Source organism: Exophiala viscosa (genome assembly GCF_022695815.1).
Source record: "Exophiala viscosa unplaced genomic scaffold EDD37scaffold_2, whole genome shotgun sequence".
Classification (NCBI taxonomy): domain Eukaryota; kingdom Fungi; phylum Ascomycota; class Eurotiomycetes; order Chaetothyriales; family Herpotrichiellaceae; genus Exophiala; species Exophiala viscosa.
In genome coordinates, this window is record NW_026944354.1 from 4518793 (window position 1) to 4533084 (window position 14292).

Consider the following 14292-nt stretch of genomic DNA (forward strand, 5'->3'; position numbering starts at 1 on the left):
TCCGCCGAGCCGAAAGCGTAGTTCTCTAAAAGATTACAAACCGTTTTCGAGGCGAGGTATTAGGTAAGGGTTTCCGAATCGAGGGAAGCATCTAAAGTATGAAATACAATGCACAATATCATAAAGTATAAGCTGGTAAATATACCTAGCTATTATCCAAACATGGCCAGGGAACACGGATATCAGATAGCACTTTTGGAGCGGAGCCGTTTTTGTTTAACGTTGCGGGCACCAATTTCGTGATACTATTTTCCGAGAACCAGCGATATCCCAGCATAAGTTCCAGCGTAATTTTCTTTCTTTGAGTCCAGTACGAAAGAGGTACAGTAAGATATGTTCCGCTTACAGTATCATAGAGCCATACTCAGGTTGTTTAAGGCAGCAGCGAAAAATCGTGGTCGTGTCTGCCTGTGAGGTAGTCATAATCCTCATCCACCAACTCGACACAAGGCACCAATCTGCCCCAGTTGATCTTGCCATCAAGTTGTTTCGGTAGGAAGAACTTCTGATTGCTTCTGTACCAGGCAGGGAAATGAATGGTAACCACCATTACTCGTGGATCATCACTACGGTTTGGCATGCCTGCGTGCCATAGTCTGAAATCTCGAATAATCACTGCGCCCTTCGGTAGTGTTGGCTGAATAGGCGGACTGGTCTTTCTACGCTGTTCGACAATATCAGCACGAATACCTTTCTCGCCGTCCTCGTCGTTGATGCTAGGGTCTGCATCAATATGACTACCAAGCCAGACCTCGGTCGACCCGTTCGTGGGTGAAACATCAACGAGATAAGTGTTGATACAGAATCCGAAAGGAATCTTTGGGAAATCGAAGTCGACATCAATATGCGGTGGCTGTCGCCCCTCAGCCTTGAAGGCCGTGTTGGCGCTGTAAAACCGTACATGTGGATTAGGGCCAAGCATGCATTCTGTGATGGAACTGGCCCAAGGGTTTGCAATGATGTCCTCAAACAGATAGTCAGGATCGTTGACCGGCTCTTGTTGAATATTACCCGTGCGAGAGCCAAAGTTTCGATGAGTCTTAGGATTGTCGTACAGCACCTGAGCCTCTTTGACCATGCGTGTATTTAGCTTGTCGATATGGGCGTGCTCGACAGCATTGGTAATGGCAACTATTCCATCACGGTGCAATGCCTCAACGGCTTTTTGAAGGTTATGTGATCCGATTTGCTTGCTGGAGAGCTCCTCGTCGGAGAGCGTGATCTGCACCAGCTCCGGCGTTCGAAGAGTGGCAATCATGATGATAAGGCTAGATCATCCAGTTCGTTTTGATAGCATGAAAGAACAACGACCGTATCGTTCTCGCGTGAGGCTTGAAAATGCGTTGTACACACTAACGCATACGCAATCCTTTATACCTATTGTCGTAGTCTCAACGAAAGATTAGTCCTTACGCGAAAGAACCTCAGATGCAGATGATTGAGACTGTTACCGAAGACCCGAATTAGTCCGGAGATTCGAGATAGAATGGTAATTTTAAGAGTCCCGTGTTAACGTTCAACTCTACTATAAGTGATCGCGGGCCTTTACGGCTAGGATGATTAGCACAGGGCCAGAATCTCAACTGTTAAAAAGTCCCGATTTGGTATAGTCGTTGTGCTCCAGTGCTGCCTAGTCTCGAACTTGATTGTGCCGGGTTGAAGGTTCTAGGCCATAAGTACAGACACTAAGGCCCAAGTAGGTAATTACCTGATACTGTCACAGCACTTGAATAGTGTCACTTGTCTACTTCTCGTTCGGCAAAAATCTCTCCCGCAGCTTGCTATCTTTTGTGGAGTGATACTTTCCCCCAACATTGCCCCTACGAGACAAACCAAGGATCGTGCATTCGCAGGTGTGACCGAGTGGTTTTTTGGCTAATTATCATCGCGACCTTAGATAACAACTATGCGGAGATGGTAGGTAACAACTACTCGACCCACAGCATGGCGAGCACAACTCTACCGTCTTGGCCGTTTAACTCTGACACCACCTTTACTATACGCAAGACCTCGAGATTGGTCGTTCCGTCTTGCGTTTTCGGTCCCGGTATCTTCCCTATCCGTTCTTTATCTAGACTGTTAAATATTCCCAGAATGTCATAGTATCGACGCCTCTAGAACTATTTTCTAGGCCGCAACGTTGTCCCTAGGTTCATATAACTAACTGAACTCCCGGTCCTGAGTGCCTGCTTCCGCGCACCGACACTAAACATACGCCCGTTTACTCACCTCTCTGCACAAATCCTACCTTTGCCACTATGGCTGCAGACTTGAAAGAAACTACCACCAATGCGAAGTCGGACGTTGACATCGGGTCCATGACCAATGTCGACGTTCACCAGCTCAACGAAGCCGAGAAGTCCCTGGCTCACACCAGGTTTGAGCACGAACTTGGATTTTGGCAAGCCGTTCGATACTACCGTCCTGCCATCCTTTGGGGCTGCTTCGCCAATCTTGCCGTCATCTTATGCGGTTTCGATGGAGCCTTGATTGGTAGTTTGGCCGGTTTGGCACCGTTCAACCGGACCTATGGCCAACTGGTCAATGGCAGTTGGTCTGTCCCTCCACATTGGCTTTCAGCCTTCAACTACGCAGCCTATGTTGGCTCCATTCCCGGTGCGCTCATGGGAGGCTGGGCTTACGATAAATTCGGTGTTCGTATCGCACTTGCCGCTTTCTCGCTTGGATCCATCGGTTCGATCTTCTTGCAGTTCTTTAGTCAAGGATCCGCAGTCCTCTTCGTTGGCGAGCTTCTCAATGGCGTGATTACAGGTGGCTATCCTGTCATTGCAAACGCTTATCTAAGCGAAGTCAGTCCTGTTGTAACTCGTGGTGTCATCGCCGCCTTCATCAACTTGAGTTATGTCATTGGCCAGCTTGTGGCATCCGGTCTGCTCAAAGGCACAAGCACCATGGATTCGAAGTGGGCATACAAAATCCCATTCGCATGTCAATGGCTCCTCCCAGTCTTCATACTTTCCCTTATCTTCTTCATCCCAGCCGGTCCATTCTGGCTATGCAAAAATGGAAAATATGAAGAAGCATATGCAGTATTGAAACGACTGACAACTGGAGGTGTCGACATTGACTGCCAGCTTGCCAATGTCAAAGAGACCATCCGGCTGGAAGAAGCATCAAAATCTAAGGTCAGCATCATCGAATGTTTCCGAGGCACCAACCTACGCCGCACCATGATATCTTGTCAGGTCTTCAACATGCAAGCACTCTGCGGTAACATTCTCTTCATCAATTATGCAGTGTACTTCTTCGAGATCGCCGGCCTGGACGCCGCTGACGCCTTTTCCATGAACATTGGCCTGACATGCTTGGGGTTTATCGGCACCCTAGCGTCGTACATTATCATCTCATATGTGGGAAGACGTACGATTTACCTCTGGGGATCTGCATCTATTGCCTTGCTAGTGGGTCTCATTGGTATCCTGGGGGCAATTCCAGCATCACAGCATAGCGGCGGTGCTGCTTGGGCGATGTGTGCGTTCATGGTTATCACGGACTTCATCTACGACCTTTCCGTTGGACCTCTGTGTTTCACCATCATGTCGGAAGTCTCATCTGTCAAGCTTCGTGGAATCACAATCGCCCTGTCGAACGTCTCCGTCGTCATTTTCTCTGTTGTGTTTGCGGTTGCAATTCCATATGCACTCGACACTAACGGAGCTAATTGGGGTGGCAAGCTTGGTTTCCTGTTCTTCGGTGTCGGTATTCTCGATACTCTTTGGGTCTGGTTCTGTCTACCGGAGACCAAGGGTCGCACTTTTGAGGAGTTGGATTTGATGTTCCAGAACAAGGTGCCGACCAGGAAGTTCAAAACATATCAGATCGAGGGTACACATATCATTTCGCAGGAGATTGATGGCCACCAAGCACCTTGATGGGATTATTTACATAGCCAGCCGCAGGGCTACTGAAACACCTTCATAGCTACCTGGTAGACATGACCTTCTATGCCATATGAAGTCTCCAAATCGAAGCTTTTGACAGACAAGCTTATCACGAGGATCGATTTCAACACGTTTCGAGGCATTCTTGAAATACTACGAGGAGTCCGTTGGTCAAGATAGATGTGAACAAGAACATGGAGTCTGGATACCTGTACGGAGACACATCGCAATTGGAGTTCCAGCGATTAGTAAGCAAGCAGTTGGTGTGCAGGCATCACAGAGGAAGATTCGCATCAGTCGAGCCGAGGTTCATCTGCTGATCGACGCGTGACGCGACTTGAAACCGTGTCTAGTGACGCAAGCCAACTTCCTTTCCTCACGAACATTACACCAGCCCTTTGGCCGGGCAGACTTGCAAAAGAGCCCTGACGAATCTTTCGTCACATAGCGTGAACTGCGGCCATGCCGAACCAGCCTGATCCTTCTACACCCTCATTTGCGTCATACCCTACCGCACCGTACGCCATCGACCCAGGACAACGAGAGGCGCAGCTATAACTGCAGACCCGAGCCCTACTGCCGGCCTTAGATTACAGCTGTCAAATTAATACTGGACGGACTGGCTGCCTACGACAATGGAAGCTACGACCGCAGAATTGGTCACAGCCACAGCTGAAGATCATGATCAGTTACAAGAAAAGAAGTTGGTGTGGAGAGACTGAGTCGATTTGAGGTTGACTGGAGCGAAGGTGGCGGAGGGGGTGCTACAGCCCTTAAAGTCGGACGATCGCGCGAAGGGAGACGCAACGAAAGTGCAGTACAATCGACCGCAGGTATGCTGACTTAGAACCATGTCCAACAGGCCTCCGAGAACGCTGACTTGAACAAAGTACACCGGGGGTGCGCAGCCGAGACGAAGTCACGCACTAGCAATAGTGCATTCGAGCCGAATCTCTAGGACTACAAGAGCCTTGCTTCGCTTGCTGTTGGACAGGTCCACAAGAAGATGATCTTGCGCAACTTCTGCCAACCCAGGAGCTCGAGGTGGCTGGTAAAGGTAAGGGCATGGGTCTGATGGCGGCCTTGAGGGCATCGGTGTCGAGACGTTGCAGGCAAGAGACCGAACGTGGTGGACATGGTCCATCTCGACTCACCTCTGTCGCTGGCACATATCCTGCCATTAGGCATCGGTCCTACTCTTTTCTGCAGTATGACAAGCCGACTGCTACTGGAAGGAACAGCACGGTGATGACAAACGTCGTGGGCATAGCAAGCAGGTTGAAGCGCTGCTTCACTGTTTCTGCTGAAATCCATACATGCTTCTCAGTACCGCGGCCTTGCCACATCTTCAACCATTTGGGATTGTTGCCTCCGTGGCACGTACCATTGTAGATGCTGGCACATCGCTCTGCACTTATCCATGTTCCAAATGCATTGATGGTGTCCGAAACACTCGACGCATGCACTACCTCCATTCGTTCAAGTCCAGCTTCACCACCGAATTCGAGGCAGGGAATCATGGAAAAAGGAATCACACACAATTCCCTGGTGATCCGAGCGCTCAGTCAAACCTTGTGGAAAATCATATAACATGCAAAGCGCGTCAATATCCGAAACGCGAAGCAAATCCAACACAGGTCCTCGTTGACAGCCCACAACAACGCTCAGCTCCAACACTGACGCAAACACCCCGCGCCCAGTCTGCAGTTGTCCCCGGACCCATTTGCTTGTCAGATTCCAGGAGCCGGCACGATAGGCATGTCTGGGACTGGCGGAAGGTTCAGATGAAAGAGTTCGCAGGGCATATGCAATACTGTCGTCTGAAATCCGATGCAGGATCGATACAAAACATTCGCGACATCGGCACCTCTTCGATGTCAGAAGTAGACTCATCCCAGTCTTCATACTCGTCAGTCCCGGATACATGTCGACCAAACTTCACAACACATGCACACACGACCTCCTGATCTACAGAGCTTCTGGTACATCATGGCTGCCGGTGCGCTTGCGATGCCTTACATCACCCACGAGAATCACGTGAGAAGACCTCAACACATACCATAATTATTGCGAACAAACGGACCGCAGGCAACATTGACGGGCAACATATCGACCCGAACTCACCGTATCTTGGTCTTTTTTGCTGTCAACCATATTTCCGACATCAAGAGAACCTCGAAAAGTGGTGGTGTTGCTCACCAGGACAAACTTACGCTGAGGCAGTGACCCAAGAGGGCTCTTTCATCAGCGTTCAGGAAGCCCAGAATTGCCACTGCCCTGGAAGATGTGCGACGCCGTTGCATGGAGGATGACATGAGGAGCGGCTTAGCTGGCGGTTAAGGTTCTGCACGGTGCACCCGCACAAGGAAAAACACTGTTCGTGGTATGGCCTCTTCACTGGCATGTCGGTGATCGTGAGTCAGGCATTGGTCACTGGCAGCCAAGGTTATTGAGCCAGGTGTTCAAAGACAACCATCATTGCGTGTTACTTATACCCGAACCATTCGGCAGAGTCCGAGTTTGACTATCTTGAGTACGTGGTAGAGAAGGTGAGCGTGCACAAAACCCTCACCACCCGACCTCGTCTGCTCGATGAGGGTCAGATGACTGCCTTCGTGGGGAATCGCGAATGAGTTGTGACACTAATGCTAGTCACAGCTTCATCAAGATCGCTGCCTTTGCAGACTCAAATGTCTCACCTGACGTTGTTCTTGGTCCCTCGGCTGCGAGACGACCTAGGGAAGGAATAACTGCTCTCGGTTTATTTCGCGTTCTTTACATTCGAGTGTCCTAGTTCATCTTCTTGGGTGAGACACCATGAGTTTAACTAATTTCGCGGTAACAAGGGTAGCCAGGGGGAAATTATTTAGTGTGGGCCACTCTTTCAACTGGTCACTAAATAAGCGAGGTGGTTGACTCCTTGCCACCACCAAAACCAAGACTTGGAGTTGAAAAGGTAATAGTTGACGCTAAGTGGATTATCAAACTGGGAACACTCAAACACAGTGGCACGTTTGGCCATAAGAGAGCTTGCTGAGATACTGTCCTTTCCTGCTCATGCGTTGCCCGTTGTGCTTCTGGAATCCCTTGAAGTGGTATGTTGGAGGTTCAGTGGGTCACAAGGTTGCACTGGCCGTCCGGTGCTCGTGGCATTTGCGGACCCGTAAAGTTAGATTCAACTCGAATTTTTTGGTAACGTTAGTATCCGAACATCCAACGTAATTGTCAATGATGCTTTGCTGTACGAAGATGCACTCCATAGTCAAGTACTCTGGGGTTCGTGTAGTGACCTCACACGTAGGACGGGGATTGTCTCGGCGAGTGTTAGGTTCGACTCCACGTTAGGACGATGTTAAGTTGGATATCAGGGGAAATCGAGAAAAGAGAAGAATACTTGTACGTTAGCGACCCTGAGACTGTATGGACTGGTGCCGACAACAAGGATGCTTCTACCACTTCCTTTTGCTGTCTATGGCTAGCTTAATCCTTGACAACTATTTCAAGTGGCTGAGAGCGACTTTCCGCTACTTCGAAGCAAGGGTTTAAAATGTTCCTCATTGTAGTCGGATACACGGATTTTTAGGTCTCCCAGTGGCCTTATTGCATAGAGGGCAGCATTACTCGGTTCAAAGGGGAAAGCTCCCTGATTGATTTCTTTAAGACTAATACTTTTGGAACAGGGTTACAAGTAAGCATGTCTTAGTTATCTGTTGAAAACTTCCGGCAGGAGAGTATCGCAGTCATTATGTTTCTGACATAGAAAGACAAGCCTGATAAAGCTCAAGAATTATCAAGACGAGGATCTGAAAGTTCATATTATGTGTAGGATACATAACGGTTCACAAAGTATCTTGCCACAATCAATCACGGTTAACCTAGCCGAAGCCTCACGTGGATCACGGAAAGGAGATTGTTTGTCTTAGGCTAGCAAAACGAATTCTGGAGACGATGATTCCGCTTATAATAACCTTGTAGTGCTAGAGCTTTTCTAAATACGGGGTACCACTCATCGATTTAAGGTTATTTGGCTTGACTACAACGTTTGGCGTATAAGCGTCAGCAAGAATATGCCGCATTGCCAGCGAAACACAGGGAAATTATGCTCAGAGCAAGTACTTTTCGCGTCGTATCCGCAGTACTATTATCTCTTAGTTACCCTAAGCATGTTCTCTTAGGTTGCGCTAATCATGCAATAATACTTGGCATCTAATCATGGTATATTTAGTTTACTTAACTAGTCCGGAGATTAAGTAGTATGGGGAATAGCCTATAAGAAGGAAATTGTGTGACTTAGTCGATAATACTAGGCAGTCTGAAGCAATTTGATCGTGCCTTCGTTCCTAATCAAGAACCACTCAGGAGAATAGCATACACGGTCAATGAAATGCATATAAGTTATACTGAACCCCAGATTTGAGCTTCTCTTCCATTCTTTTATTTCAAAGACAAGCCCGACCCTCTCGACCGTCAACTTCCACGCGTAGTATCTACGCAGCCACTCTTTTATTTTTTTAGTTACTATTACCAGTCGATTCAACAAGAAGTTCGCCAATACCTTCCTCCTCAAGAAACAGCAAGAATGCAGCTACAAGCCATCCTTATCGTGCTATCGTACTGCGGTGCAGCAGTGATGGCAAGTCCAGTGCCTTTTAAGTCCAGCCAGCACGTCGAATGCGTTATCCCACCACCCAATGTTCCAAAGGGCCCGCCATGCATCCCAAGTAGCCCATCCAAAAGCGGTTCACAATGGAGCGAGTGGACGTCTTGGAGGGAACGCTTCTAGGCCAGGTTTCGCACCTTCGTGGCAATTGCGATCATCTTGAGTCATTTGAATCCTCAGCTACCAGTCGACCACCAATTCTTCAGCCACCCAATCCTCGGCCGTCCAATTCTTGACCACGAAGTCCGCAGCCACCTTGTTCTGCAGCAATATATCGATCTACCAATATTCACGGGATTCATTTGAAGAGGTTGCGCAGGGATCGAAACCGGTCGATCAAGCTTTGAGTTGGGAAGGGTTTGTTTATGGAGATTGAGTATATAATACGAGGGAACTTCCATTTCATTTCAGCGAGGCGTCTTCCGAGCGGGGGCTACCAGAAATATTTATTTGTACTATGTTGTCAATTGCCGAAGCGTTATGAATTCGAATGTTTGCACGCACTGCTCCGCTACGTGTTGCAGAAGTACGGCTACGCAGCGAATAGTGTAGGACTTGTCATTCCCAGCCCCCAAGCCATCCATGTCTCGCTTTTGCCCCATTTCCGTAGATGCGCTCCTTGCATCGCTGACGTACCAATCCTCTTGCTGAGTGTTCTTCTTGCGATCAACGATCGTGGGGGCTGACATTTTGGCTGCTGCGAGTTCTTCCCCCATGCCAACCCCAGACGCTCCCCGGACCCCGCACGAACCTCCAAACAGTTGTGGGCTATGCCTGCTAGGTGCAGACACGACGGCTAAGGCATGACCTCGTGGCAGTCAAACCCCCAATCTCTACCGTCTTCGATGCCTTCTTCACTGGTTTCTGTTGCTTTATAACGACGGTGTTGTGCCTACTACATTGATCTTCTTGCTTGATTTGTCTGCAACTCATGGCATCGAGACTGTGTCGAAGAAGCGATACGCAGAGCATATCAAGGTGCGAATTATGAGCAAAGTCTGCGTGTGGCTGCCAGACTCTGTTATCTTTGAAGAGGCCGGATCTTACTGCTAACGGGAAAGTCTTTGTTGTACATAACCTGACCTGATTTATCGCTCGTTAACTATTGAAGAAAAAGCACAATACTGACGATCAAAGAGCACTTCGTGAAGTCGAGCACGTAGAACACGTCCATCATGAACCAAACATCCTGTCACTCTCATGGTCATGAAGAAGATGTTACAGGCACTGTCAATCTTCGAGCTATGGGTATGCTACTCTGCGCTTCTAAAGCATAAGTACCTAAGCGTCCTCTTGCTCTGTTTCCTCGCCAGATCTTTTTCCATAGCTTCGAAGTCTATAGATGGCGCTGAGTGCTATCCCTAGTCCCCCTATTCCAATGGCCAGATGGAGTGCTGCTCGATATCCTTTGAGAATATCATGCGCTGTAACGCCTCCGTTATTGACATTGGCTTCAATCGTGCCGGCAAACCCTAAGCTGAAAGAAATGCTATAATTAATCACTGTGGTAATAAGCGACGCGGCAATCCCTTGATGCTCCTTTTTTGATGCATTAGACAGCATCAATGTCGCAGCTGGGAATGACATGTCCATACCCCAGGGGATAATCAGCAGACAGACAAAAGTGAGTCCCCAATAAGTTTGATGAACAGGTGCGATGGCTGTAAGAATGCTTCCAACGGTGAAAGCGGTAAGAGAGAGAACCATGATCCAACCCGGTCGTAGTCGACTCATGAGAAGGCCGGTGGTGAATGAAGCCACAATGCCCATAATCCCAGCTGGCACAAACTCTGCTGATGCGAGCAAAGGGCTGTCACCACGAAACTTCTCTTGAAACCTCCAAAAATAGTAGATCCATATGCCAAAGGATCCCCAACCGCAAGCAACACAGCCTAAAACGAAACTGATGTCCGACGTGAAGACACTGACTGGTAAAATGGGATTCTTAGCGAACCGTACTTCCACAACCATAAACACGGCAAGAAAGAGAACCCCGATAATCAGCAGGATGTAGGTGTACGGGGTTTGCCAGCCCACAATCGGAGCCTGATTCCAAGCCACGTTAACCAGGACTAGACCGGTTATTCCCAGGACAGCGCCGGGGAGATCAAGCATCTCCACGATTTCCAACAGCGTACGGCCTTTTGTGGAGGTATGCTTGATAGGTATGATAACGAGAATACCGATAATTGCGCATATAGCGGAGACGGTTGCCATAGGCCAGTAAGTGCAGGGCCACCAAGCCAGCTCCGAGAAAAGAGAAGAGAAGACGGCCCCTAGAAGAGCGCCGTTGGGAGCAGTTGCAGAAAAGATCGCAAATATCATGTTCTTCTTCTTCCCAGGTTCATAAGTCGCTCCTAGAAGTGCAAGACCGTTGGGTAATAAAATTGCCGGACCAAGGCCTTGGAGGACCCGAGAGAAGATAAAAAGTAAATGGCTAGAGTAGACGCTTCCTCCTGCAACCACTGACCAAATAGCAAGCCAGATAAATCCGATGAGGAACATATGGTGATAACCGAAGATATCGCCGCAACAACCAAAAATTAGAATGAAGGTGCTAACTGCTAAAGAATAGCCAGCAATGAACCCGGAAAGAACTCCTGCCTCGGTAACATGAAAGCTATCACCGATAATATCCAAGGTTGATACACATATACCGATGTTTGCCTGCGTTAAGAATTGTGACATGCAAATAATAGTGATAAAGGCAACTTCGTGTAGAGAGGAAAAGGTATCAGCGATAGATTGGCCTGTAGGCACGGGTTTCAGCTGAAGGGAGCTCATTCTGGTGCCAGAGGAGAGTGATATGGAATGGTAAGTATGGACGTTTTGGAATATCTTCGACGTCTGTCGCTATAGGGTTTCCATATTCATATGCATTACTGTGTAAACAATACTGGAAATATATATATCAAGCATTCAGCATGAAACCTTTGTTTTTCAGCTTGGCCCTACTCTTGTGGAATTCTCGTTGTTCATCAAAATAATCTCATATCCTTGCGTGTCGTTACTATTCTTCGTTAACCCATACCCTACTATATCGAGGTAATCACAAAATAACTCCAAGCTACCAACCAACACAATGAAGGAACCCGTCGCTTACAATACTTTCTTTGTAACGGAGGAAGATCTGAAATCTGTTCCACCGTATATGAAGGATACTGCACTGACGCCACAAGAAGTCAAGTGCCCGACCAGTGGTACCTGGCCAAAGTGGCTTGCGGGCGAATTCGTGCGGTAAGAACCTCCTATAACCATTTGCCAAATTTGAAATTAGATGTTCTAATGGCTATGAAGTGTCGGCAACTATAAGTATACAATCCCTCTTGCTGAAGATGGCTCCAAGCCCAACGCCGTCCTGCAGCATTTTTTCGATGGATTAGGCTCTCTACACAGATTTCGATTTGCAAATGGCGAAGTTCACTACAACAGTAACTCTAATACCGAGGGCGTTCTTCGCAACGCTAAACGTGACGGCATTGTCAAAACCCATATTGGGACCCAATGCCAATAGGTCCCTGAAGTATGCACAAGACCCGTGCTCATCACTACTGGGGGAATCGGTAAGACGCCACTGTTCACTCCCCGGTTTATACCTAGGTACCTGTGTTGACTGAAAACATCTGCAGCAATCCTTGTATATGCCTGCAGGCCACCTAGCGCCTGATGAAATGAACCTCCAAGTAATGCCCCGACGAGGTATGCATCTTGCAAAAGATGATAACCCGCATTCCCGCGGGACGGCATCGTCAAATCCGGAGGAAGAGGAGGTGATCACCGACCCAAGCTTTCACACGACATTCACACAATGACTACTCCCAAAATTGAATGCTTTGGCTGACGTATAACTCGACCAATACGCAGATTATTGTCCATACCGACTACAATTTTCTTCAAGACTGTGATGCGAAAAGCCTCGAGCCTAAGCGTCTGATAACCTACGCAACTATCGATCCTTCGCTGGCTGGATTTGGAATTTGTGCTCATCCTCCCAAGGACCGAAAACGGGGGTTGACATTCAACTATGTTATCTCCGAGAAAAGAGAATTGTCTGTCTTTGCACTGAATTACAAAGGCAAACCAGCAAGTCTGGTCTGGAAAACTATCTTGCCCTGCCCGCCCTGTCATATTCATTCCCTGGCTATTTCTGATAAATATGTTATCTTCATTCGCAATGTGAGTTTATACCATGTTTCTGCATACACGGGCTGTGGTCGCTGACATAGGATCTATCTAGCCACTCAATATGGATGTCAGTGATATGAGCAAGCCAGTCATGGAAATGATTGAATTCGAGCCAGGAGCCAAAACGCTCTTCTTCGTGCTTGACAAAAAAGATGGAAAAATGTCAGTGCTCCCTTTCCGTCTTGTGGCTGTCCTGGCATGAGTCAAGCTTTCTAACTTCAATCAGTGTCGGAACGTTCGCAGCTCCAAACTTCATGTTCTTCCATTCTGTCAATGGGTACGATTACATCGATCCCCAGACCAGACTGGAGAATATCCATGTCGATTTGTGTAGCTACGACTGCGACTACACTCCATACCAGGAGTACACTTTGAACAACACAATTGACCTGCTCGACCTTTCCAGGAGGGAACACTTGTCCGCTATGAATTGGCTGGTGTCAACGACGCAAAGAAATCCGACAAAGATGAAGGCAGGGCGACTGTTGCACAAGGCTTCCGCGATTTTCCTATGGAACTACCGCGCATCAACAAGACTTACTCAACCGTTCCTTTCTACCGATACGTGTATGCTACTGGCGGCAATGGTGGTCCATCACCCGGTACCTTGGTTCCAGTGGGTCGACTTGGCAAGAATCTCAAATGTGTACAAGGTGCATTCTTCAACCGAATTGCTAAGGCAGATTGGCAGACAGGCAAGACCTGGACTTGGCAGCCTGAGAATGGTGACAGTTGCCCATGTGAGCCTGTTTTCATTCAGCGACCGGAGGCTGCTGAGGAGGACGATGGCGTTGTTCTGACCATCATTATTAACCGAGGAGGTACACATAGTATCCTCGTTGCACTGGATGGAAAAGATTTGACCCAGATTGCAAGGGCTGATATGCCTCAGGTTTATGGCTTAGGTCCTCATGGTAGCTTTATTGAGGGAAAGGGAATGTATCCATAGTCACACACATAGAAATACTCACGTAGAATATTGGAAATCATCCTGAAGTACTAAGTGTTGCAGATTTATTTGTAGAACATGATGAAGAGGGAGAGGAACGAAGTAAGAAGTTACGGTTTTCAGGCGAGGGAATGCAGTAGGACAAATGTATAGTTGCGGTGGGGAAGATATGGAATATAATCTCTTACATTCTGGGTGTGTGACAGGAATATGACCACAGTTCAGTCCTTTCTGTAACTGTACAATAGGAAGATAACGTCGACGCAGATATTGACCAAAAAGTGGTGGCCAGAGATCTGGAAAGACGGCACCAAAGATGTGGTAAGGTCGGCAAACGCAAGGCTCTGATAGCCGTGACCAGACATTACCCCTCTTTCTCCAAGCTTGCACCACACCACCACACGGCAAAGGTCATGAGATATTAGTACGCAGAACTCCAAGCCCCAAAAAGTAGCTAATGTGCCGCTTTACCGATGTGGCTCGAGATCGAATTTTGTGGAGGGCTGCTAAGCCTGCATCGTTCCCCTTCCAGCCGCCCCGCAATGCCACATATCTGGGGCTCGCACCAAGCCAGACCTGGAAATGAGGAGTTTACA

At 48.1% G+C, this 14292-nt stretch overlaps 4 protein-coding genes across 4 annotated transcripts; 2 read left to right on the forward strand and 2 right to left on the reverse strand.

Moving 5' to 3' along the window:
- Positions 1 to 274: 274 nt before the first annotated feature.
- EDD37DRAFT_624846 (phytanoyl-CoA dioxygenase family protein) lies at positions 275 to 1538 on the reverse strand. The gene is made up of 2 exons (XM_062816193.1): positions 1452 to 1538; positions 275 to 1390 (listed from the first exon to the last, which is right to left on the reverse strand). Exon 2 carries the CDS (start codon positions 1256 to 1258, stop codon positions 374 to 376), a length of 885 nt encoding a protein of 294 aa, XP_062674200.1. The 5' UTR covers positions 1259 to 1390; positions 1452 to 1538; the 3' UTR covers positions 275 to 373.
- A 780-nt stretch (positions 1539 to 2318) lies between these two features.
- On the forward strand, positions 2319 to 3893 carry EDD37DRAFT_561091 (maltose permease; the record flags this gene model as incomplete). Its single annotated transcript, XM_062813869.1, has 1 exon — positions 2319 to 3893. The coding sequence occupies one exon, from the start codon at positions 2319 to 2321 to the stop codon at positions 3891 to 3893; it is 1575 nt and encodes a 524-aa protein (XP_062674201.1).
- Positions 3894 to 9843: 5950 nt separating this feature from the next.
- EDD37DRAFT_560568 (major facilitator superfamily) lies at positions 9844 to 11346 on the reverse strand (the record flags this gene model as incomplete). Its single annotated transcript, XM_062813851.1, has 1 exon — positions 9844 to 11346. One exon carries the CDS (start codon positions 11344 to 11346, stop codon positions 9844 to 9846), a length of 1503 nt encoding a protein of 500 aa, XP_062674202.1.
- A 298-nt stretch (positions 11347 to 11644) lies between these two features.
- EDD37DRAFT_692548 (carotenoid oxygenase) lies at positions 11645 to 13696 on the forward strand (the record flags this gene model as incomplete). The annotated part of the gene is made up of 8 exons (XM_062820043.1): positions 11645 to 11799; positions 11860 to 12043; positions 12077 to 12125; positions 12214 to 12332; positions 12427 to 12738; positions 12800 to 12909; positions 12974 to 13067; positions 13154 to 13696. The coding sequence occupies 8 exons, from the start codon at positions 11645 to 11647 to the stop codon at positions 13694 to 13696; spliced, it is 1566 nt and encodes a 521-aa protein (XP_062674203.1).
- Between the last annotated feature and the right edge of the window lie 596 nt (positions 13697 to 14292).